This window comes from Triticum aestivum, chromosome 5B (assembly GCF_018294505.1).
Source record: "Triticum aestivum cultivar Chinese Spring chromosome 5B, IWGSC CS RefSeq v2.1, whole genome shotgun sequence".
NCBI lineage: Eukaryota > Viridiplantae > Streptophyta > Magnoliopsida > Poales > Poaceae > Triticum > Triticum aestivum.
Genome location: NC_057807.1, coordinates 328,838,642 through 328,862,685, shown reverse-complemented (window position 1 = coordinate 328,862,685; position 24,044 = coordinate 328,838,642). Strand labels below are relative to the sequence as shown.

The following is a 24,044-nucleotide window of genomic DNA, read 5'->3' as shown; positions in this document are numbered from 1 at the left end:
ATAGTTGTATTCACCTTATAAATCCCGCTAGTTCACTTCTTTCCCGTGGCAGAAACAACAGTACTTTCCATGCATAAAAACACTATGAGGAGATTATTTACCAGGATCTTCTTCCTCTCTTCATTAGCAGGTATCCCTTGGACATGCATACTTCACAAGATCGAAGCAGAGAGCATGGTGCCAATGGATAAGGTACTGACCATCCAGAAACATGTGTTCATCATGTATATAAGGATATAAGCTAGGGATATGTGACTGATGAATATGTGTGATATACATTAACTAGAAGCTTTTAAAGAAAAATGTAATATATGAATTAGGTTAACATTAATCGAGCATGAAAGTATTATATATAGATATAGGTATGAACTATGTGTAGTGCAACCTCTATATGACAACATAACGCAGCACATCCAATAATAATCCTTCGGCATATCCACACAACCACAAAAATGGTGTATAGTTCCACGAATGTTATAACAAAAATATTTTTATACATCCCATATTGTTTCCTGCTTCTACTTTTCATTTGAAATCACCATGAATATGTCTGATGAAATAATCATTGCCCCCTTGCGGTTGTTGAGATTGCTGGAGTTGTGTCAGGCGTTGGACTTCAGCAAGCAGTGTTTCATTGAGACCTGTATACAAAAATATGAACATATATACCCAATTTAGTGAATGGACTAGGTCAAAAGAACAGTTTTCTCTATATATGATCCATAGAAATAAAATTACATGTTAATGTCACTACTAGGGAAAAGGCTAGCAGCATCGCGGGTTTTAGATGTATCAGTAGCGCGGGGATAGGCGCTACAGCTAACGCATAGTAGTAGCGCGTGACGACCGGCGCTACTGCTACACAAGTGTAGCAGCAGCGCGGTTAGAGGAAGCTCGCTACTGCTAGTAGCTCTAGCGAGCTTTTCACGGACGCGCTACTGCTATAGAGGCGTTGCTGCTAACTTTTATACACTCGCTACTGCTAATTTAAGTATTTTTTTGGCATATTTGTTTTGTATTTGAACAGGCTTTGTAGAAGAATCTTTAGCACATAGAAATGTCATCATGATACACATGCAAATGCCTACGAGACCACAAATGTAATCATAGCATGTACATACAAATAGTCTCATCATAATCATCATCCAACACAAAGTGATATCTTATCATCATCTCGAAAATAGCGATACATGCAAGTCTCGAATACTTGCAACTACAACAACATCATCCATCTAAACAAAGGTATACACAAGAAGTGCTATCACTATGAGTGAGAGCGGAACTATGCAGTACATGAGGTGGTGGTTACGAGTCCTCTCTCGCGCTAGCGTGAACCTCAAGTAACTAGCTTCTCCTTCTTGTCTGCTTTTGAAGCCTTTATGGCTGGCGCCCGTGAACCCATTCACTTGGGCCTGACACTCATGCCACTCGTTGTACACCCCCGGAACCTTCCCTTTGTACACGACATAGCAATTCCATCTCACCATCAAGAAACTAGGTACCTGTTAGAGATGCATGTTCATGAAGAGGATGTACAATCATATATATGCAACAAAATATACTAGAGCAACACCGAAAAAGAAAGGGTTAGCAACTAGATGCAACATACAGTACGCAAATTAATTAACTAGAGGTACACAGGTCATCGTACGCAAACTAACAAAGTAGCGTTACGCAAGTTCGGCAGGGACCGTGGACATCACAAAGTTTCATCGCTACAAAAAGTATACAAGTTCAACCGACACATATAATCGTCATCGGCATCATAAATCACTAGAAGTTCCATCCTTCCATCTCATCGAGGACGAACCCTAGCTTCTTGAACGGCGTGAGGTCTAGACGTTGCATGCCTATGCGAGTTCGGACGTCAGCTCGCGATATAGGGCCGTGGTGGAACATCCCCTTCTCATCGACGACTTCTTTCATGATGATCGTCGCAATGTCGCTTTGGATGCAAAAGAAGTCATCTCTAAGTTTATAATCCGCTTCTCCATGAGATTCTAGCCACTTGTGGATATGATCATCATTTCTGCTGTTAATGCGAAGCTTTTGGTGATCCGTGTTGAACTGAATCATGAGATGGACGATGTAGAATCCATCCTTCTTGCTTGGTTTTGGGACATGGATGCAGGAGAAGTTAGTTTTATGCGCGAAACCCATCTTCTTGTTCCTTTGTTTCCTGATCTGCACGTGGCCACCTCTAAAGCTGAAGCCTTGAAGAGCATCATCTAGAATATTCATTATGTGGGTGTAGTCTTTTTTCTCGTAGTCTCTGGAAGGGTCAAATTACACGGCGTGGGAGACTTGCGGGTAAAGAACGATAAGGACGGTGCGCCCGTTGCTGCGGGGAAAAGACACCTCAAATTATTCCCCATATGAGAGAGAAGGAATGATTGAAATGTATGAAAGGGTTGTCCGAAACTGACTTACTTTGATGATAAGGCACGAGGACAATTTCCTGGTCCTTATTCTGTACCATGAAGTTTTGGAGGTACTCCCTAGCAGTTTCACGCTCAAAGTCACCGAGACTCAAGAAAGACTCGTGCATGTAGTACGGATCCGCCACACAGATTTGCGAGACTTCTTTACTCTTCATGACGGAGCTCATATGTAGCGCAAAAAAGGCGGACGATAGTAAAATCAAGCCGCCTTGTTAGAAACATCTCAAAGATATGGTCAAACCGCAGGAAGAACACCTCCGCGGGTCGTGTGTCGACGTAGCACTTCCCCTCAGGCACACGAGCCGCGTATGTCGGATATCCCGGATCCTTTCAGGCTAGTAGGCTTTTCTCAGTCGACAGCACATGGTCGTGCAGTCTCCTGAGATCCCCTGATAGTGCCTCCAGCGGTTTTGGCGGTAGCATTGGCTCGCCCGTGAGATGGAAATGACCGCACCTTTCACGGGTACACGCTCTTCAGAATGCATCGTCTAGCTGCTATGTGCTCTGGCTTGTTTGGAGGCAGTTACCTTCCCCGGTATCTTCCTCTCCTTTTTCTTGGGCACACCTTCCAGACCCTTCCTTAACCCCTGCCCCAGTGTTCCCGGGCTAAGTACTGTATGACCCTCACGCCGGCCGGTTAGTTAAGCTTGTGTTCAGGCGGCATCTTCAGGCGTGTCCTGTGAGGATTTCATGAAGAAAGACTTTTTGCAATCCATGGTACGACCCTGCCCGGGCATATTATCCATAACCTCATTAGCAAGCTGATAGCCCGATTCATCATATGGTTGACTCATCATATCTATGTCACAGTCATACGCGTTTGTATTGAGGTAATCCATAGGGTCGACCTCCGTCTCATCATCCATTCTCAGTTCTACAGGAGAAATTACATCAGCCAGTACTATTGCACCCCCTTCATCATGTCGTCCGCCGCTCTCACCCGGCACTACATGAGCTGGTAATTGCGTAGGCGGGGTGGTGGTCTCCGCACATGCTTGTTGATGTGTGGTAGTTATTGGTGTGCTCTCGGCCGGCTCCAAACGAATAAGATTCTTCGGCCATAGCAGCACCCAATTCTTGCAGCTTCCAATCCGCGGCGGGGTCTCGTCGTCCGCTCCCACATGCTGTACTGGAGGAGGCAAATCCTCGTGCCCCGATTTCACACTGGTCAAGCTAACCCTGAAGTGCCCAGCAGGGATCAGCTGGTTGTGGAACGTGCGTTGAGAGGGGTCCATTATCATCCCCTTTCCCATGTCCACCTCCTGGCCTTTGATCAAGTAGAGTATGGTGCACGGGGTTTCTTTCGCCTGCAAACACATATGTCTGTGGCGTAAAACAACCGAAAGGCAACAAAAATGGAATATTATCTATATATATATGTTGGTGCGACATGTAATTACCGTGACGGCGTCGAGCTCAGCCAAAGACGAAGGCCCACCTAGCGCGCCTAAGACTGAGGACGGGCTGCTATGAGCGGGAGCGGCTGCGAGAGGAGGCCCGGTTGCTTGAGCAAGTGATGGTGCGATGGTGTTGTTGTTCATGGAGTTGCTCCCGACGAAACTGGGCATCGGGAAATCATGTACCGTCTTGTCTGGATTTTCCTTCGCCCAGTTGATGATAACTGGAACCAAGTTAGTAGCAAAATCATTTCTGCAGGCAGTTACAGCTGCATTGACTGCCTGCTGTAGCAACTCATATTTGTCCTCGGCTGCTTTTTTCGCGCCCTCAGCTATTTTTTTCTCGACCGCAAGCTTCACCTTCGCGTCGATGTCTGCCTGACTAAACTTCTTTTTCTGCTTCTTGTCCTCCGGGCCGTCGTTGTAAAACACCTTCCATGTGGCGCCGTCTCCAGCGCCATGCACAAGACCATATCGCGGCCACTGGTCCAAAGGGAGTCCCTTAAGTTTGTTCAAGGCCCGGTTGAGAGGGGTGTCCCACTTGGGCCTCATCGGAGAAGTAGGGCTTTCGGCTGCAAGCCGGTGTTGCTTCTCTAGTAGTCTAATCAATTTCCTCGTGATCTTGTCCGTGTAAAAAACCTTTTTCTCCTTGTCCCACTTGTAGCGGGCCCTGATGAAGTCATGCTCCAAGGGGTTGGTGAACTTCGCGAAGGGGTCTGGGAGACCCGCGGCTTCATGTTCCGCGTCCTCCTTATCCCATATGGGCCTTTTACCGAGGTAGCCACGGCTTCCGAGGCGATGCTTCCCCGTGTTCCTTTGCTGAAGGCTTTTGAATTTCGCAGCCTTAGCCTTTGCTTCCTCGGTAGCGCAAGTGTCCTTGAACTTTTCGAACTCCTCTTCCGTAAGTGTCGGATTTTCCTCCAGAATCTTGGACAGGGGTTCATCAGCCTCAATAGCTTGTTTCACCCTTCCTTTCCAGGAGGCCAAATCATTGCTGAACATGCCCATGGCGTGATTGTTAATCTTTTTCATCTTTGGATCATCCCACGGTTGTTCTATGTTATCATCCCGGTCGGGGAACTTGAATCTCTTGTGCAACTTCGGTAGGAGCAACTGCGTCAAATGTTCTTTACTCCTTAAGTCATCGTCGTTGATGCTCGCGCATTCCCGTAGGATGCATCCTACTTGGTTCCCATAGCACTTGCGAGGTTCTTCCGGCTCTAACGGCTCAAACTTGCCAGGTGCCATCTTTGTGATCACAAGTCGTCCAATCCCTAGTTTGTTAGGTTTTCGTATCCTCTGCTTCTTATGCTTCCTCTTTTCGGTAGCGGCATCGGGGCCGGTACCTTCCCCGCTGGTACCTTCCCCGCCGGTACCTTCCCCATCGGTCTCGGTGCCGCCATCGGTGCCAGCGCCGTCGGTGTCGATGTCGGCGTCAGTACCATCATCGAGGCCGACCTGCAAACCTTGCTTAGCAGTCAAATAGTCGAGGTACTCTTGTTCACCCTCATAATCCATCTCGTCTGCATCTTGGTCAGAAGGCCCAGTTTCTTCGTTGTTCGACATGTTTCCTATGATTAAGTGTCCTCATTTATTTCTAAAAGTATGAATAAATGAGAAATGACATAAAAAGAAATCTATGTGCCAACACTCGATATGCCAACTATGTAGCACAAAGCATGCCTTTATTCACGGGAAATTTCGGTATGACCTTTGCTAAAAAATGGACATATCGAGCGCCTGAAATTCACCGGAACGGAAATGAATCAACATTTTGGCGTAACATAGGCCACTCGGATCATTTTCCAAACATGACATGTCCAAAACATGACATATGCACATATCACATGTCCAGTTCAAATTTGCATATAAATTCAGCTAATTTTGAAACCTAGCTAAATTCATAACTAAATAGATAACCTAATTAACATAACCGAAGAACCCTAGCAGAGAGAGAGGGGGGTTTACAGAGGGGGCAGGGGCAAGGAGGCAGGCCCGACGACGGCCGGGAGGGGAGAGGAGGGAGGCGAGGGCCGACGGGTCGGGGGCGAGCGCGCCGGGGTCGGGGGCGAGTGCCGGCGCCGGAGTTGGGGGCGAGCGCTGGGGTCGGGGGCGAGTGCCGGGGCCGGGGTCGGGGTCGAGGGCCGGGTCGGGGGCTAGAGCCGGCGCCGGAGTCGGGGGCGAGCGCCGGGGCCAGGTTGGGCGCGGCGGTGCGACGGGGGAAGAGAGAGTGGGTATTTGGGGGGAAAAGGCAGGATGAAGCAGGGCGAGTGAGAATTTTGGGTTAAGTGGACGTAGCAGTAGCGCATTAGGACAAAACGCGCTACTACTAATTTTTGTAGCTGTAGCGGTTTAAGGAAAATTCGCTACTACTAGTTTCAGTAGCTGTAGCGGTTTATGCAAAACGCGCTGCTACTACCGTCGCTACTGCCAGTTTTCCTTTTTCTTTTCCTTTATTTTATCCTACTTTTATTTCCCGAGGGCAGTGAACGAAGGGAGGGCGATATATATTGCATCACTTGACGATTAAATATGTATGCAAAATAGGAACATATATATTACACATCATTGGACCCACGCATAATAATGGCTAAGTGTGTATACAAAATAGGAACATATATATATATATATATATATATTACACATCATTGGACTGATAACATACATTTCCTCAGTGCTGACGTTTTCGTTTTTGAGTCAGTTTATTTCCCTTCTTGTTCGTCGAAGAATAATTGAGCCCCTCATTGTGACTTTGCCTTTTCCATGGAGTACGATTTTTCTTAGGCATTCCATCGTCACCTCTGAGTTCTGATCATCACTGTCCATATCTTTGGCCTCCGTGTAGAACGTGTATCCGTTGATATCATATGCCTGATAGGTTACGAGGTTGGGCGAGGGGCCATGTGCTAAGGCGTATATGAGCAATCCGTTCTTAGAGCCCTCCTCCGGGGGATTAGCAATAATATGCTCTTTGAACCAATGCAGGAAAGTGGAGTTGTGCTCTCTAGTAACTTCGGCGTCCGTCCTGCATACCCCCCGGTCACGATACTTCTTTGCGATAATTTCTTTGTGCAGTGCCACAAAAGGATCTACCTCGTCTAGGTGTTGTAGCACTACCAAGTTTGCTCTGTCAAAGTCGCTGCATCGATCTGAGTATGCCACGTGCAGTTCCCTGCGATCGTTGCAGTGACCATCTCCTTCGAGCCTCCCATCGTGCTTGTTAACGGGCAAACCAACACTAACACCAGGTGGCTGGTCTGCGCCATATAGAAAATTCTCACAGAAAGAGATGCACTCTTGTGCCAAATAGCCCTAGACGATGCTTCCATCTCCATCGTCGGGCTTCTTCCTCTCCACGTGCCAGCGCATTAGCTTAGCTTCCTTGGGATCTACAAAATACCTCTGGAGACGGGGAGTGATCAGTAAGTACCATACAACTTTCTAGGGACATTTCTTCCCGACCTTCTTGTATCGAGAAGCATTGCACACCGGACAGCTTGTTTTTTCCACATGCTCCTTCCGATAAATTATGCAATCGTTGATGCATGCATGGTATCTAACGTGTGGCAGATCAAGAGGGCACACGATCTTCTTGGCCTCATCAACACTAGTAGGACATAGATTACCCGCGGGAAGAACATCCTTTAGGTACTTGAGATGCTCATCGAGGCTAGTGTCGGTCCATTTGTTTTTAGCCTTCGTCTTCAGGAGTTGGAGCGTGAAACTCAAGCGGGTCACCATAGGATTGCAACCATCATACAATGGAGTGTTCGAGTCTACCACCAGTTGCTCTAGCTTAGCCTCCTCTCTAGAAGCAGCTCTCTCAGTACTCGTCTCTTTGCGAAGCAATGCTTGAACATGAGGGTCCCGCACAATTGAACTTAGTACCGACGAACTCTGCTGTATGGAGTCCATGTCGTTCTCTCCACTGCCATGTCCGGCCCCTTCTCCTCCGCCATGTCCGGCCCCTTCTCCGCCGCCATGTCCGGCCTCTTCCCCGCCGCCATTATCGATCATCTCTTCGTTTTGCCCTGTGTCATCATTGCCTGCCCCGTCGGCATCCTCAACATCGTCATCCTCATCTTTAATTATCCACCGAGTATAGCCATCCATGAAACCAGTCATGAGCAGGTGCGCTTTGACACGACCATCGTCATGGGGGTCGAGCCAAACTATTCCTTTGCATTTTCGACACGGATATAAAACCTCTATCCGGTTATTTTCTTTCATGTCCTGCACCGCCGACCGCAACCACCTGCCCACCATCGTTCCACTGACCATCGTCAACTCTGCACGATAATAATAAACAAATTGATTATAAAAATGCATGCATGCATCAAAGTCATAAAAAAATTGGCATGACCTTCCCTAAAAATAGGACATATATGGATCTAGAGTTTGCCCGTAATTCATCGAAACGGAAATAAATCGACATTTCGGCAAAACATAGGCAACTCAAAAGCACAATGGCGTCAACTCATGCCACACACACAATTTCCACAAACATATCACACATACATAAACATATTTCCATTTTGCAAAAGCATGAAAATTTCATACCTCTATCTCGATCGAGATCGAGCACACGGTGGAGATGATGTTGTAGGAAGATCAAAAGTGCACAAAGCTCTTCTTGACAAAGATAGATCTAGTTAGGGGGCAAATAGATCACTTAACTAAATCCTAGCTACCTAATTTGGGAGGAGACAACTTCAACTAGTGGAGGGGGAAGAAAAAAGAGAAAGAAGATGCATTAATGAAGGTGGTGTAGTTAGGTAGGAGTAATGAAGAGAGAGAAAGGTGGATAGAAGAGAGAGAGTAATGGGGGAGAAGTATTGAGGAAGAAGAAGAGTGAGAGTGGGAGCATGTGGGGGAGGTAGGGGAAGGGAAGAGAGGAGGGGGAGGGGGAGGTAGGGGGAAGGGAAGAGAGGAGGGGGAGGGCGAGGTAGGGGGAAGGGAAGAGAGGAGGGGGAGGGGGAGGTAGGGGGAAGGGAAGAGAGGAGGGGGAGGGGGAGGTTGGGAAGGGAAAGAGAGGAGGGGGAGGGGAGGGACGGGTGGGGAAAAGGTGGTGTGTTGGTGCGGGTTAGCAGTAGCGCGGGATCTAAAATGCGCTGCTGCTAAGGAATTAGCAGCAGCGCGCTTTGGGATATGGTGCTACTGCTAACTGGGACGAAAAAGTGTGGCAATTTGAAATTTAGCAGCAGCGATCTCAGCAAAAGCGCGCTACTACTACATCCTTAGCAGTAGCGCGGTTCGCGCAACCGCGCTACTGCTAAATAGAGTTAGGTGAACACCGCCGGTCGATATTTGTAGCAGCGCGTTTTACGCCAAGCGCGCTACTGCTAAAAACTTATCAGCAGCGAGTTTCCCGCACACGCGCTACTACTGGTTAGCAGTAGCGCTCCTTTTTGAGCCGCGCTGCTGCTAAGATTCTGTGTATAGGCTTTTCCCTAGTAGTGTGTGGAGAAAATAAATAGGGGGCCTAGCTAAGGTTTGAAATCAGAAAGTTAATTAACATGTCTAAAAGTCATGCTAAAATGATTGTGGGCAATGAAAGTTATGAAAATATGCCGATACAATGTCAAAAAGTTTAAAAAGAAAAAAAATTCTTACCAAATGGAAGCGATATATTAGACAAAAATAATAATTCAAAATCTAAATTGATTCACAATGCAAATTTTAGAAGCAAATGCAAAATACAAATTAGAACATGACTTAATGCACATAGCACATTCTGAGTTTACAAAAACTGAAATTGGTAACCTAGGACTGACATAATTGATCTGCTGCTAATAAATCAAGGAGGAAATTATGAATTCATAAAAATAGCAAATCTTTCTGGTATTAGAACACATAAACACACAATCTCAATTTGTCACGAAACATATAAATGTACAGGACCAAGCCCAAGTATGTGTTTTTACTTCAATGGTCGTAACATAGAAAACTTTCTAACATCTAAGCAAGCAAAGATAAAATGTTGAAGTCCTTAAAAAGGTTCAAAATACCTCATGGAGATTGAGGAAAATAACATTTATTATTTAAAGAGAAATAGTAAAGTGGGTCTTAAGTCATTAGCAAATAATTTATGAGCTGGTTAGCTAATGCACTAAAGATATATTTAACCAATTCGCTAAAGAAACAATTTGTACCCAATAACAATTTGGTGTGTCGTGTTGTAATTCAACATCTATCTATCTTTTGGCCGTTTGGGGCTTTATTAATTTGTGTTTACCACAACACGCATGAGACTTGTGTGTCTATGTATTAAGATTGGGAAAACTATTACATAGTTATATAAGATTTGGAGCAACATGATATCAATGATCTGTGTCCGCTCACCCCTAACAAGGACTTTATCAATTTAAAGTTGGGTGTTTTGGCCTTTTCTCCAAAAAACATGCTCACACAGACACACGTGTAAGCATGTACTAGAATTTGTAGTATACGTGTGTATTTTGCAAATTAGCTAGCATGTGCAACCACATATTGGCCTTTTGAAAATAATTAATCTACCTCTCGGAATTGATTGACAAAGATCGCACGAACCAAATGCTGCGGAAACTAATCGAATTAGTGATAACACAACAATTTTCGTAACTTGCATTTGTGCTATGTGCATGCAATATGTTTTCTATTCCTATCCCATGTATATTATTTTTCTTTAATTAAGGTTTCTGGTGAGGCAAAATTATCGATATATAAATATATTTCATGAGAAAAGTTGATAGTAAAAAAGCAAGATATACTAAGTATACCATATTCATCCTAACATCCAAAAATGATACTACCAAGAAGGCAAGAACGATAAACATATGGTATAAGTTCACAAATAAATAATCTTTTGTCATCATCCATCTCCAATCACATCCTGCCGAAATAAGTTCTGTGTTGTCTTGTATTGCCCAATGGTGATCACTATTTTCCTTTGTGCGCCACCACAAGAAGATAAGATAAGTTACTTGAGATGCAAGGAAAGAGAAAACAATACCAATCAACAGCTTATATTGTTGCTCCAATCCCTGCAACTTGAGCTTCATCATATTGTTGTCACTTGCAAGCCAATCAGCTGTACTCTACAAACATATATTCAAAAGAAATAATAAGAAGATTGTATAAAAAATATTATGTAAATTCTTAACATAAAGAAGTTCTTTTATCAGGCTTTTGCCTTTGTATACAGCACCCAGTATCCTAGCGTGGTTGATGGCTTCATTAATATGAAGTTCGACTTTATGCCTTTTTCTCTTAAAAACACCTTTTGCAACGCATTATATATGGATGATACAGCCACGAGATCAAGTTTTTTTTAATCTAATTTTGTACTTTCATGAATCCTGAAGTCTAATAAACTGGTTCTCACGTAAATAATAAAAAAACAGAGAAATAGCAAAACCACTAAAACATCTGCCCATGATCATCTAATAAGTCAGCAGAATTACAAACCTTCATCAAATACACTTGTGCAGGTAGTGAGTTAGCCTACTGCTACAGTAGCTCAACCTTGTTTTCAAGGCCCAACAGGTAAGCCATCTTGCGCTGCTTACCTCTTAGTGCAGTACTCCGGTTTCAAATGACCTGCAAATAAATTTCACACGAAAGAGCGTACACATAAACTATTTATGAGGTAGGTAAGGTTCAAGACACCTCATGGAGATTGATGAAAATAAGTTTATTATGTAGAAGAGAAATACTAAAGTGAGTGTTAAATAATTTATGAAATGGTTGATAAATGCATTATAGATATATTTACGCAAGTCACTGAAAGCGCAATAAATTCCTAGATAGCGATTGATATAGTAACTTAAAACTTTTGTTAGAAATTAGGTTGATACGTTAACAATGCCAGTATTCCTCCCTAGCTAGCTGGAACCTCTCCCAGATGTAGTCCAAAGCTTCCTACTTGACACTAGCGTCCTACTTCACACGGGCCTAAATGCCAGAGAACAAGAGCGACTAGAAGGCGGGTAGAGAAGTGGAGCAAAAACAAGTTAATTGCAATCTGAGTGCGACCTAAGGGAAGGCATATTCGAGGCTCCCGCTATGCCCCGACATGAAAGCTAAATTTGTATTTGCAGATGATGTTGTGGATAGGTGTATTGATCTTGTAAAAAATCTACTAGTTTATTTCTTTCCCAGGAAGAAACAACAATATTTTCTGTTAACAAAAACACTAAGAGGAGCTTATTCACCATGGTCTACTTCCTATCTTTATCAGCATATATCCCTCGAACCGTCATACTTCACAAGATCGAAACAGAGAGCACGGTGCCCTAGACACGTCGTGCTCAAATGGAGAAGATATTGTACATGTAAAAACATGTATTCATCATGTAATATAAGTAAATAAGCTAGGACATGCCACTTATATTACATGTCGTGCACCAATGGAGAAGATATTGTACATGTAAGAACATGTTGATATTGCTGGAGCATTATGAGGCGTTAGACTTCAACAACCAGTGTTTTATTCAGAACAGTATACAGAAACATGAACGTATACCCAACTTAGTCATTGGACTAGGTAAAAAGGAACAATGTCGTACAAATGATCCACAGAAAGAAGATTGCACATGTTAATGTGGAGTAAATAACTAGGGGGCCAAGCGAGGGCATAGAGTCGAAAAGTTAATTACCATGTCTAAAAGTCATGCTAACATGATTGTGGGCAATCAAAGGTATCAAAATAATCGATAAAATGTAAACAAGTTTTAAAATGAAAAAAAGTAGTTTTCGTACCAAATGGAAGAGACATATTAGACAAAAAAATTAAATAGACTTCTGAATTGACTCACTATGTGGATTTTAGAAGCAAAATGCAAAATACACATCAGAACATGACATAATCCACATAACACATTCTAAGCTTAAAAACCTTGAATTGTCATAGTTGATTTACTGCAAATAAAACCGGGAGGTGCAAAATAGCTAGCATGTGCGAGTGCACATATTGGCGCATAAAAAATAATTAATTTACCTCTCGAAATTGATGACAAGGGTTGCAAGAACTGAATGCTAAGGAAATTAATCGGATCAGTGATAACACAATAATTATCGGAACTTGCATTTGTGCGATATGATCGATGTTCCTATTCCGTGTATATCATTTTTGTTTAAGGCTCCTAGTGAGGCAAACTTAGTGATATACACATATTTTGTGAGAAATATATATAGTAAAAAAGCAAGATACATGCTAAGTATAGCATATTGATCCTAATGTCCAAACCTCATATAACCAAGAAGGAAAAAACATAAACATATGGTATAAGTTCACAATCAAAAATCTGTATGTCATCATCCATCTCCAACTCACTTCATGCATAAATAAGTTATGTGTGTTGGTTTGTATTGCACAATGGTGATCACTATTTTCCTTTGTGCATCACCACAAGAACATAAAATAAGTTACTTGAGATGCAAGGAAAGAGAGAAAAATATCATTCATCAGCTTGTATTGTTGATCCAATCCATGCAGCTTGAGCTTCATCATATTGTTTTCAGTTACAAGCTCATCAGTTGTACTCCACAAACATATATTCAAAAGAAATAAGAAGAAGATTGTATAAAACATCAATTTATTATGTAAATTCTTAACAAAAAGATGTTTTTATCACGCTTTTTGCCTTTGTATTCAGCACCAAATATTCTAGCTCTGGTTGATGCCTTCGTTAATTTTAAATTCAACTTTATGCCTTTTTATCTAGAAAAACCTTTCTCAACGCATTATATATGGATGATACAACCACGAGATTAAGATTTTTTTAATCTAATTTTGTACAGTCATGAATCCTGTAATCTAATAAACTGGTTCTCACTTAAATAATTATAAATAGAGAAATAGCAAAAGCACTAAAACATCTGCTCATGATCATGTAATAAGTCAGCAGAATTACAAACCTCCATCGACTGCACTCTTGTAGGTAGTGAGTTAGTCTCCTGCTGCAGTAGTTCAACATTGCTTTCAAGGTCCGACAGGTACGGCATCTTGCACTGCTTACCTCTTAGTGCAGTACTCCGGTTTCGAATGATCCTGCAAATAAATTTCACACATAAGAGCGTACACATAAATTATTTTATGAGGACATTAGGTAAGGTTCAGGAGACCTCATGAATATTGATGAAAATAACGTTTATTATGTAGAAGGGAAATACTAAAGTGAGTGTTAAATAATTTATGAAATGGTTGAAAATGCATTAGATATATTTAAGCGCAATAAATACCTAGATAGCGATTGGATATAACTTAAAAGTTTTGTTAGAAAATAGGTCGATATAATGTTAGTAATCCAAACGTAGTAAAACTAGAATAGTTTATGGGCATCACTAGGCGCCGGCGCACCGACCGAAACTTTCGGCCGGTCCAGCCATAGCCGCTCGATGTAACCCGCGCGGCAGTTGGATCTGGAGCAAAAAAAAATAGAAAATCACCCCAGCTTCTTCTTCCTCGGGTCCCGTGGCGCATCTCCGGCGAGATCAACTGCAGCTCGCAGCACGACGCATCTCCGGCGAGATCCCCACGGCTCGCAGCACCGCGCAGCTCCAGCAAGGCCGCCGCGGCGCATCTCCGGCGAGGCCCAGCTCCAGCAAGGCCGCCGCGGCGCATCTCCGGCGAGGCTCCCCGCGGCTCGTAGAGCCGCACGTCGCCGGCTGCAGCACCCGCCGTAGAGCTCGTGTTGTTCCTCGTCCTTAATTTGCCGGTCGCAGCAAAAAATTCCACCGGTCGTATCAAAAATTCTTGACGGTTCCAGCAAAAACCAATAAAACGTTGGTAGCAAAATTAGAAAAAATCGACAGCACCGTCGCCGCCGCAAAAAAGATCTAAAAAGCAACAAAATCCTCAGTCTTCGGTTGAAGCAAAAACATTATAAGGTTCCAGCAAAAAAGGACATCGGTGCCAGCAAAATCAATCTCAGCTGGAGAACTTCAGTGGTCGATTGTAGCAAAAAAAATGCTAGTTCCAGCAAAAATAAATGCTGGTTCCAGCAAAAATAACAACAGGGAGACTCCCATTGACAATTGATTTGATTGTAGCAAACAAAGAAAATGATAGTAGCAAAAAGAATTACTAGTTCCAGCAAAAAAAAACACTTGTTCCAGCAAAGCCAGATCCGGCAATCCAGATCACCTATTGTAGCTCGTCGTCGCCGGCCCCTCCATCAGCTTGTACTGCACGGTTGCAGCTCGTCGTCGGGTGCGTCGCGGTATGCAGCTCGACCAACGGGCGGTTGCAGCTCCGGGAACCGCCCTTTGCAGCTAGCTGTCCGGCGGCCGTCACTGGATGCAGCTCAACCATGCCTCGATTGTAGCTCCGCTAGCAAGGGGTTGCAGCTCCCCATCCCGCCGGTTGCATCATGTAGTGGCACCGTCGCGGCTTGCGGCTTGCTGTGCCGCCCCTCCGCCTCCCGCTATCTTGGTGTCAGCCAGTTCCCCTCCGCCTCCCACTCTCGTAGCTCTGCCTGGCTCCCTCAAAAACCAGCTCGTGGATGCTTGGTATGGATCTAGAGCACGACAGCTCAAGTTGGGCGGTGGATAGAGTTTTCTAGTGAGATGTCTTCGTAATGAGGAAGAAGATGCTGGAAGGAAAGGAGTAGATAAGGAGGGAAGGAATAAAAAACTGATGGGAGGGAGTGCTCGATGGGTCACGTGGACGTGTGGCTAGCGTGGCCCCATGCACTTCGTCGCTAGCGAGCCGCGACCGGCCGAACGTTCAGACGCGCCAGTCCCAAACGTTTACCATAGTTTATTGAGTCGGTTTGTTCTTCCGTGTAATAGGCGTCATGTACTAGTATGGCAGGAGTTGAGATCGATCAGGATTGATGTGTTAGCTTTCCATGTACGAGTACTAGTCCGTATAGGTTAGGAAAAGGGAGTTTGGGTTGGTGGCGTGAGTCAAGTCCTGTACCTATATATACAGGGGCAGGGTACGTGAGTTTTGTACCAGAAAACGAGAAAAGCAATAAAAAAATTACGAGGCACCACACGTGCCTCTGGCCATCTTCGTGTCGCTGCGTTCGCGTGCATGTGTTCTAATTCCGGTGTTTGCGTGAGTGCCGGTGCGATATCAAGTGCTACAGCTAGTTCTCATACGTCAAGGCGAGTTGCGCGTATACGACCAGTTGAGCTGCAGCTTGATCGTGTGTTCGATTCTTGGGAAAAGCCAGCAGTTAACAATGCCAGTATTCCTCCCTAGCTAGCCGGGACCTCTCCGAGATGTAAGCCAACGCTTCCTACTTCACACGGGCCTAAAAGCCAAAGAACAAGATCAACTAGATAGAGGGTAGAAAAGTGGAGCAAAAACAAGTAAATTGCATTCTGAGCTGTGACCTAAGGGCTGATATATTCGAGACTCCCGCTGCGCCCTGACATGAAAGCATAATTTGCACTTGAAGATGATCATGTGGATAGGTGTATTGACCTTGTAAAAAATCTACTAGTTTATTTCTTTCCCGGGAAATAAAACACAATATTTTTCTGTTAACAAAAACACTAAAAGGAGCTTATTCACCTGAATCTACTACATATCTTTATCAGCATATATCCCTTGAATCGTCATACTTCACAAGATCGAAGCAGAGAGCATGGTGCCTTAGACATGCCGTGCACCAATGGAGAAGGTATTGTACATGCAGAAACATGTATTCATCATGTAATATAAGGATATAAGCTAGTACCTGTCACTTATAAATATGTGTGATACACAGTAACTAGAAGCTTTTAGAGAAAAATGTAATAATAAGAGAATTAGCTTGGCACTGTTCTAGGACGAAGTATTATATATATTTGCATGAACTATATGTACCCGAACCTCCATCCAAGTATGTATGAGAACATAGTACACCACATCCAACAATATTTCTTTGGCTTATCCACACAACGCAAAAAGGTGCATAATTCCACCAATGTTACAACATAAATATTATGGTTCCCTGCTTGTACTTTTTATTTGAAGTCACATGGAAGATGTGTGGTGAAATAATCATGGCTCCCCGTGTGATTGTTGAGATTGCTGGAGCAGTGTGAGGCGCTGGACTTCAGCAACTAGTGTTTCATTCATATCTGTATACAGAAACATGAATGTATACCCAACTTAGTCACTGGACTAGGTAAAAATGAATTTCTGAATAATAAATAAACTTCTGAATTGACTCACAATGTGAACTTTAGAAGCAAAATGCATAATACACATCAGAACATAACTTAATGCACATAATATATTCTAATCTTACAAAAACAGAAAATGGTAACCTAGAGTTGTCATAATTGATTTACTGCTAATAAAACCAGGAGGAGTAAAATAGCTAGCATGTGCCGGTGCACATATTGGCATTTCAAAAATAATTAATCTACCTCTCAAAACTGATTGACAAGGGTCGTAAGAACTGAATGCTGTGGAGATTAATCATATTAGTGATAACACAACAATAATCGGAACTTGCATTAGTGTTACGTGCATGCGATATGATTGATGTTCCTATTTCATGTATATCATTTTTCTTTAAGGTTTCTAGTGAGGCGAACTTAGTGCTATACACATATTTCAATAGTAAAAAACAAGATATATATATACTAAGTGTAGCATATTGATCCTAACATCCAAAATTCATATAACCAACAAGGAAAAAATCATAAACATATGGTATACGTTCACAATCTAAAATATGTATGTCATCATCCATCTCGAGCTCACTTCATGCATAAATAAGTTACATGTGTTGGCTTGTATTGCACAATGGTGATCACTGTTTTCCTTTGCGCGCCACCACAAGGATATAAGATAAGTTACTTGAGATGTAAGGAAAGAGAAAAGCATACCATTCATCAGCTTGTATTGTTGCTCCAATCCCTGCAGCTTGAGCTTTATCATATTGTTTTCAGTTGTAAGCCCTTCAGCTGTACACTACAAACATAAAAGAATAATAAGAATGTTGTATAAAACATCAATTTATTCGGTAAATTCTTAACAAAAATAAGTTTTTTATCAAGCTTTTTCCTTTGTATTCAGCACCAATATATCCTAGCTCTAGTTGATGGCTGCATTAATTTGAAGTTGGGCATTAATGCCTTTTTCTAAAATAAAATACCTTTCTCAGCCATGTTCTAGATGATCCGCGAGATCAAGAATTTTTTTAATGCCATTTGTTCATTCATGAATCCTGAAGTCAAATAAAATGGTTGTTCTGATCACTTTATTGATTATAAAATATTTATTTCTTGGGTGAGAAATAGCAAAACCAGTAGAACATCTCCTGATGATACGCAAACTTCCTTCGTAGCGCGAGCTCCACGGTCCCTCCTATCTAGACCGTTGGCTTGCTACGTGATTTGTGCAGGAAAGGAGAGTCACGAGCGCGCAGCGGTTGCATGCAGTGTCATTTGCAGGTGCTGTTCTGCGCAGGTAAACAGTAATCAAACCTAGGTAGCCATGTATTCTAGTCCTTGTCGGTCCTAGCGCATCTGATCTGACTCCCCTCTGTTCTGTCTTATCAGCCGCCCCTCGTCTCACATCCACATCTCACCCCCGCACCCCTACTAGATGTATTTTGAAATAGAGGTTGACCAGTAGGAAAGACTGCAGATGGATTTTGAAGCACACCTTGATTCCATTGCCGAGATGCACATGGTGGACATGGCCGATGAGGGCGTGGGCACCTCGCCAGCCACCCGTACGCCACCATCCTTGCTGGCGATGTTGGGCTCTTCTCCATAGGGAGTGCTTCTCTCCGAGTACTTGATGCGATGAGCAGGCTCTTCAGGATCCAGATTGTGTCTTGTTTCTCTCACATAGAGCCTGCTCTTGTTGCAAGGAGAAGGATCTCCTGGCTCCAGATTCATGGCGGCTGTGTCTTGTTTCTCGCAAATGGCGGACGGGAAGAGGGAGGGGGAAGAGTCGAGAGTGTAGTCTGTACACGTGTCGATGGTGGACAAGAGAATACAACGGGCCTGGGTTTTTTTTAGGGGACAGCGGGCCTGGTCTGATAGACACATGTCAAATCAGGTCGTGTCAAGTCCCTACTAGGCCCATCAAATTTTAAATTTCATAGGCCTCGCGGCAGAGCATTAAGCCCCGAGTGCCTGGCGCTAGCTGCTTACTTTTGCATCGATGCACACATCCACATGTACCAGAGACTAGAATGGATGGCTGTGATATAGGGTACCGTGTAGGCCGAGCTAGGAAAAACCGCTCTCCTGATGATATTACAAACCTTGGCCGACTTCACTTGTGCAGATAGTGAGTCGGTCTCTTGCCGCGGTAGCTTAGCCTTCCTTTCAAGGTCTGAGAGGTACGCCTTATTGCGCTGCTTACCCCTTTGTGCAATACTTCGGTTTCGAATGATCCTGCAAATAAATTTCAAAAGAAGGTACACGCATTAGTTAGCCCTAGCTAGTGCTAAAGTATTTTTCAAGAGTTAAACATTTTCTTTGATGATCAGATCTAAAAGAAGAATGGACAAACTGCTGGATCGTATGATATATATACCTTCGGACGCCTTTGGGATTTGTCAGCACAATCTCTGATAGAGTCTTCTCCCCCATAATCGTGGTAATCTCATCCTGAGTGAATAAGCCATCCGCAAAACCCGCCACAAGGGGAGCGTCAGCATCATCCTTGTTCCTAGGCCGGCCATGGCTGCTGCTTCCAGCACCTGATCCTCCCCAACCCGGCCCCGGAGAAGGCAGCATCGGCTTGCTTTCTACAAATATAGGCTCCTTCTGCTTCTGCATCCAGGTCGAGGAGCTACCGCTGCCGGTATTCATACCCAACTGAGCAAGGGCAGGGAGTGAGTTGAATGTGAATGGTACTGGTGGGCAGGCGGCTTGGATGGCATTTGTATTGCTGGAAAAGCAGGGCCTGGGCATCCACGTCGATGAGATGGGGTACCTCCCCACCAGAAACGACGAGTCCAAAGGCTCGTTATTCATCCTCGCGTCACCAGGTATGGGGAGCGAGCTCCATGCAAGCGGTGGGCAGTGGAATCTTATGTTGTTGTTGTTGCCCATGTCGCCGGAGGAGTTGAGGATGTCCAGATCCATGTGCTGGCGGCTGACGTTGTCATTGCCCAAAAGCGAGATGCCCTGCGGAGCGGCACCGAGGGCGTCTTCAAGTTCCCTCGTCATCTCCGAAGGTGGGGCCCGAAGGGCGGTAGGGTTAGTTCGTCGTCCACAGGCGGGATGTCCTCCGGAGCGGCATAGACGTCGTCTTCAAGTTCTACCGTTGTTGTCTGCACAGGTGGTATGGCGGGTAGTAGGGGTGGAAGCACATACTCATTCGACGACGCCTGACCGGCGGATGAACTCGACAGAGGCTGCGTGCGGGTGGGCGCCATCACGCTAGCCGTGTCAAGCGAGGACACAAAGACGAAGGTGCTGCCTCCGCTGCTCCCGTCAATTCCATAGACAGACGTAGGATCCATGGCCAGAGGCGACGGTGGTGGCATCTGACAATAAGAGGACCCGGAGAATGTGACCTGCGACTGCAGCAAGGCGGAATTCCCTCCCAGGCCGTCGGCGCCACTGCCTGACACATGAGTTTGAGATGCTGGCGACGAGGGCCGCTGGTTGGACGAACCGGTTGCTTTCCACCCGGATCCGGACAGGCTGCTTTGATATAAGTGCCACACTTGCAAGGTGGAGCTTCCTCCGACGTTGTCGGCGCCATGTCCCAACGCACCCGTGTGAGATAGCGGCGACAGTGGCATCTGGTGGTATGAGGACGAACTGGCTGTCGCTCCGGATCCGGATCCGTAGGGAGATAGCTGGGGGGCGAAATGGATGGCGGCTGGGTTGTACTTGAACGGCGGGCGTGGGGAGAGGAGGTGGCGGGAGGCGCGGCCGATGTTGGCGGAGCGAGGTTAGAGCGACGGGAGAAGCTGCCGGCGGCTGGTGGAGTTGTCCTGCTTGTTCTCCATAGGGGAAGCCTGACGGCGCTAGGGTAGTAGGGTGGGTTTTGCCGGCGGCTGCAAGATGAGTGTCTTCGCGTCAGATGCCAGGCAACGCGAGCGAGTGCGGGGGCTTTGTCATGTCCCGATTTCGAAAGGAGCGTGAACGAAAAGATGGGAGTAGGGTTTCAGAGCATCTCCAACAGCCGCACCAAACTAGCATCCCGCCGCAAAATTAGACATTTTAGCGCGCGTGCAACCGGTATAGTTGCTCTAGCGGCGCGCAAAAACAGCGCACGCAGCATATGTAGTTCAGCGCGCTGGCCGAAACGCAATCGCGTGCCGCTTATTTACTGCGCCCACTCCCGCGCGCTGGACTCTCGCGCTCTCGCTCTCCAACTCCCACCCGCCATCCAGCCGCGCCGCCGCCGCCGCCCGCGCCCCCCGGCGACCGTTCCGGCGCTTCCCCGACCTATCCCCGCGCCGCCGCGGCTTCTCCGCCCCCCCTCTAGTCCCGCCGGCCCTTGTGCGCGTCCGTCCTCCGACGAATAGCGCCCGAGCGCTCGCTGCCGCTCGGCGCCCGCAAAGTGTTCGACAAAACGCCTACAAGGTATGTATTGCTCAAACTTCATGAATTTGGTGCATGTTTTAATTGTAGTTTTTATAGTATAGTATTGAACATTGTAGATGAGTTCGTCGTATGATTCTTTCGAAGGAGAATTTGATATGGAAGAGGAGGAGGATCTTGCAATGATCCTAACTATGCATATCAATAAAAAACCGAAGCACGGTGGTTCGGTTATGGGTCGGCAAAAAATTTGGAGAGATAGGATTGATGCCCATAACAGATTGATGAGGCACTATTTCGTGGAGAACCCCACTACCTGGAGTCGTATTTTCGTCGCCGGTTTAGGATGAGCACCGACTTGTTCAGACGCATTGTAGAGAAACTAGCGAACCATGACCGGTTTTTTCAGCAAAGGAGGAATGCCGCCGGGGAGCTCGGGCATAGCACCTTTCAGAAGGTGACAGCCGCTTTGCTTATGTTGGCATACGGTATCCCGGTTGATCTAGTTGATGATCACTTGGCTATGGGTGAGAGCCAAGCCATCATGTGTGTCAAGCGCTTTGCAGTGGGGATTGTGCAAGTGTTTTGCGAGAAGTATTTGAGATCTCCCAATGCTGAAGACGTCGCAAGGCTATTGGCGATGAACAAAGCTCGCGGCTTTTCTGGCAAGCTTGACTCAATAGATTGCATGCATTGGAGTTGGAAGAATTGTCCAAAGGCATGGCATGGGAAATTCCACGGCCAAAGAAAGGATTCCACTATAATCTTTGAAGCGGTGGCCGATCAGGAGACTTGGATTTGGCATGCATTCTTTGGAATGCCTAGATCTTTGAATGACATCAATGTTGTCAACCGGTCACCACTTATAAATAAGATTCCAAATGGTGAGTTGCCACCGGTGCAATTTGTAGCAAATGTCTGTACGTACAACTATGGCTATTATCTAGCGGATGGCATCTATCCAAAGTGGCAAACCTTCGTGAAGCCGTTGAAAAAGCCTGAAGGTAAGAAAAATCTTGATTTCCACAATGCTCAGGCGGCGGCTAGAAAAGATGTGGAGAGAGCTTTTGGGATTTTGCAAGCCCAATTTGCTATTGTGAGAGGACCGGCTAGATTTTGGGATCAAAAAATGCTTTGGTACATCATGCACACTTGTGTGATCATGCACAACATGATCATCGAGAATGAGCGTGGCTGAGATTTAGACTACTCACAGTATGAGCTCTTGGGACATCCCGTGCGAGTGCGACAGAGGGCTGAAAGGGTAGCCCATTTTATTGCCTCCTATCATGATATTCGGTGTCCCGCAACGCACAATGATCTTCAGAAGGATCTGACTAAAGAGTGGTGGGCATGGCATGGACGACAAAGAGCATGATTTCTGCGTTCGACATTGTATTGTTCATGAACTATTTGTTGTGTTTATTGCAGTATTTGTTGTACCGAACAATAAACTATTTTTTTGGGTTGTAATAATAACGAAAATGAACTATTTATTGTTGATTTATTTTGTTAGTTTGATTATTTTTGCTTCTATTTGAAATGTATATGTTGTTCGTGCGAGTCGCGCGCGCTGCATTTTTATGCGCTGCTGGAGCGACGCGCACGCGCTGCATTTTAACGCGGCTGCTGGAGCCAGCGCTGGCGGCCGCGCAAAACCAGCCGAAGCGCACGCGGCAAACTAGTTTTTAGCGCGCGGCGCGAAGCACGGCTGTTGGAGATGCTCTCAGAGGCAAAGCACGCGTGTTTTTGTTTCCCAAGTGACACGGATGGGCCGCTTCAGGTCAGGCCTCTCCGCGCCTCCAGCCCATGCCTGGTCCTTGTACCGTATTCTTCATGCTAGCATATGGTAAGTTGGCCAGGAAAAATAAAATGGTAAGTTGTTAACACCCGGCCGGCTCCATTCTGGCACCATCACTCTCAATTGATAGCACCGTAACACGATTACACTCACAGGCACAAGTTTTTTTTTATAATCAGGGGCTCACCCCTTGCTCCATTTTCATTCAAAAACGAAACCAGATACAACATCCACATTCGTTCAAAAGAGAAAAAACATAAAGGTATCCAACACCCTAAGCAGTAAGCCCTCATCAGGCGGCTAAGCATCTGAGCTAGTCAAGACTGTGCAATAACTTCAAAACACAGAAGTAAAAAATAAAAATAAAATACAAGACAGCTCCAATCCTAAGCACGTCACCAACCGCTTCTTTTTTCCAGAACTTCAACTCTTGATGACATGTATTTCACCCGGATGCTTCTTCCGGAATTCCATGGTTGTGATGCCGCCCAACAAGGAGACGCTGGAGTTGTTCCAGGTTGAGATAGCATGTCTTTTCCGTTCACTTGATCAGTCATGTTCCAACTCCAGGGGCATCTCAGTTTTTTAAAGAGTAGAGCACTAAATTGAGTAGTCTCCCCAGCTAGTGTTTGTTTCAGCAATTTCATCCAATTCCCTAGATAACATACAATCTGGTTCCACACCTGTTTGACAAATATCCAGGAACATCGGCTAAACACTAGTGCATTTCTAGCATTCCATGCTCCCCACAGAACTGTAGACGAAACTAGACTTTAATGCAAAAAAGTTGTCGCAGAACCATGGTGAAGCAAGTGAAGTGAAATCAACTATCCACCTAAAAAAATATGCTTCGCATCCCGCCACACTAGTCTATCAACAATATATTCAAAGGACAGTTGATAGACTTGCTCAATTTCTTTGCAAATGCACACATTCAAGAGGTTTTTGCAAACCTCCCCT

At 45.1% G+C, this 24,044-nt stretch overlaps 1 protein-coding gene across 5 annotated transcripts; it reads right to left on the bottom strand.

The window, feature by feature from the left end:
- Positions 1-8,017: 8,017 nt before the first annotated feature.
- LOC123111677 (uncharacterized) lies at positions 8,018-15,572 on the bottom strand. 5 transcript variants are annotated; one of them, XM_044532518.1, is made up of 6 exons: positions 14,964-15,572; positions 14,267-14,572; positions 13,736-13,868; positions 11,285-11,416; positions 10,830-10,914; positions 8,018-8,127 (listed from the first exon to the last, which is right to left on the bottom strand). In XM_044532518.1, exons 1-4 carry the CDS (start codon positions 14,993-14,995, stop codon positions 11,408-11,410), a joined length of 480 nt encoding a protein of 159 aa, XP_044388453.1. In that variant the 5' UTR covers positions 14,996-15,572; the 3' UTR covers positions 8,018-8,127; positions 10,830-10,914; positions 11,285-11,407. The 5 variants fall into 5 exon arrangements, 3 of the variants coding, with proteins under 3 accessions (XP_044388453.1, XP_044388452.1, XP_044388451.1); XM_044532517.1 differs by lacking the exon at positions 8,018-8,127 and having other exon boundaries at positions 9,150-10,914; XR_006454646.1 differs by lacking the exons at positions 8,018-8,127; positions 14,267-14,572 and having other exon boundaries at positions 9,150-10,914.
- Between the last annotated feature and the right edge of the window lie 8,472 nt (positions 15,573-24,044).

What these genes read in the sequence shown, in the direction of transcription:
- LOC123111677 (XM_044532516.1), bottom strand. Translation starts at nt 14,995, where the DNA reads ATGGAGGGGCCGGCGACGACGAGCTACAATAG. An exon ending in GCGACGACGAGCTACAATAG is followed by an intron (nt 14,573 to 14,963) that starts GTGATCTGGATT and finishes GGAACCGTCAAG; the next exon opens with AATTTTTGATACGACCGGTG. An exon ending in CCGAGGAAGAAGAAGCTGGG is followed by an intron (nt 13,869 to 14,266) that starts GTGATTTTCTAT and finishes ATTTATTTGCAG; the next exon opens with GATCATTCGAAACCGGAGTA.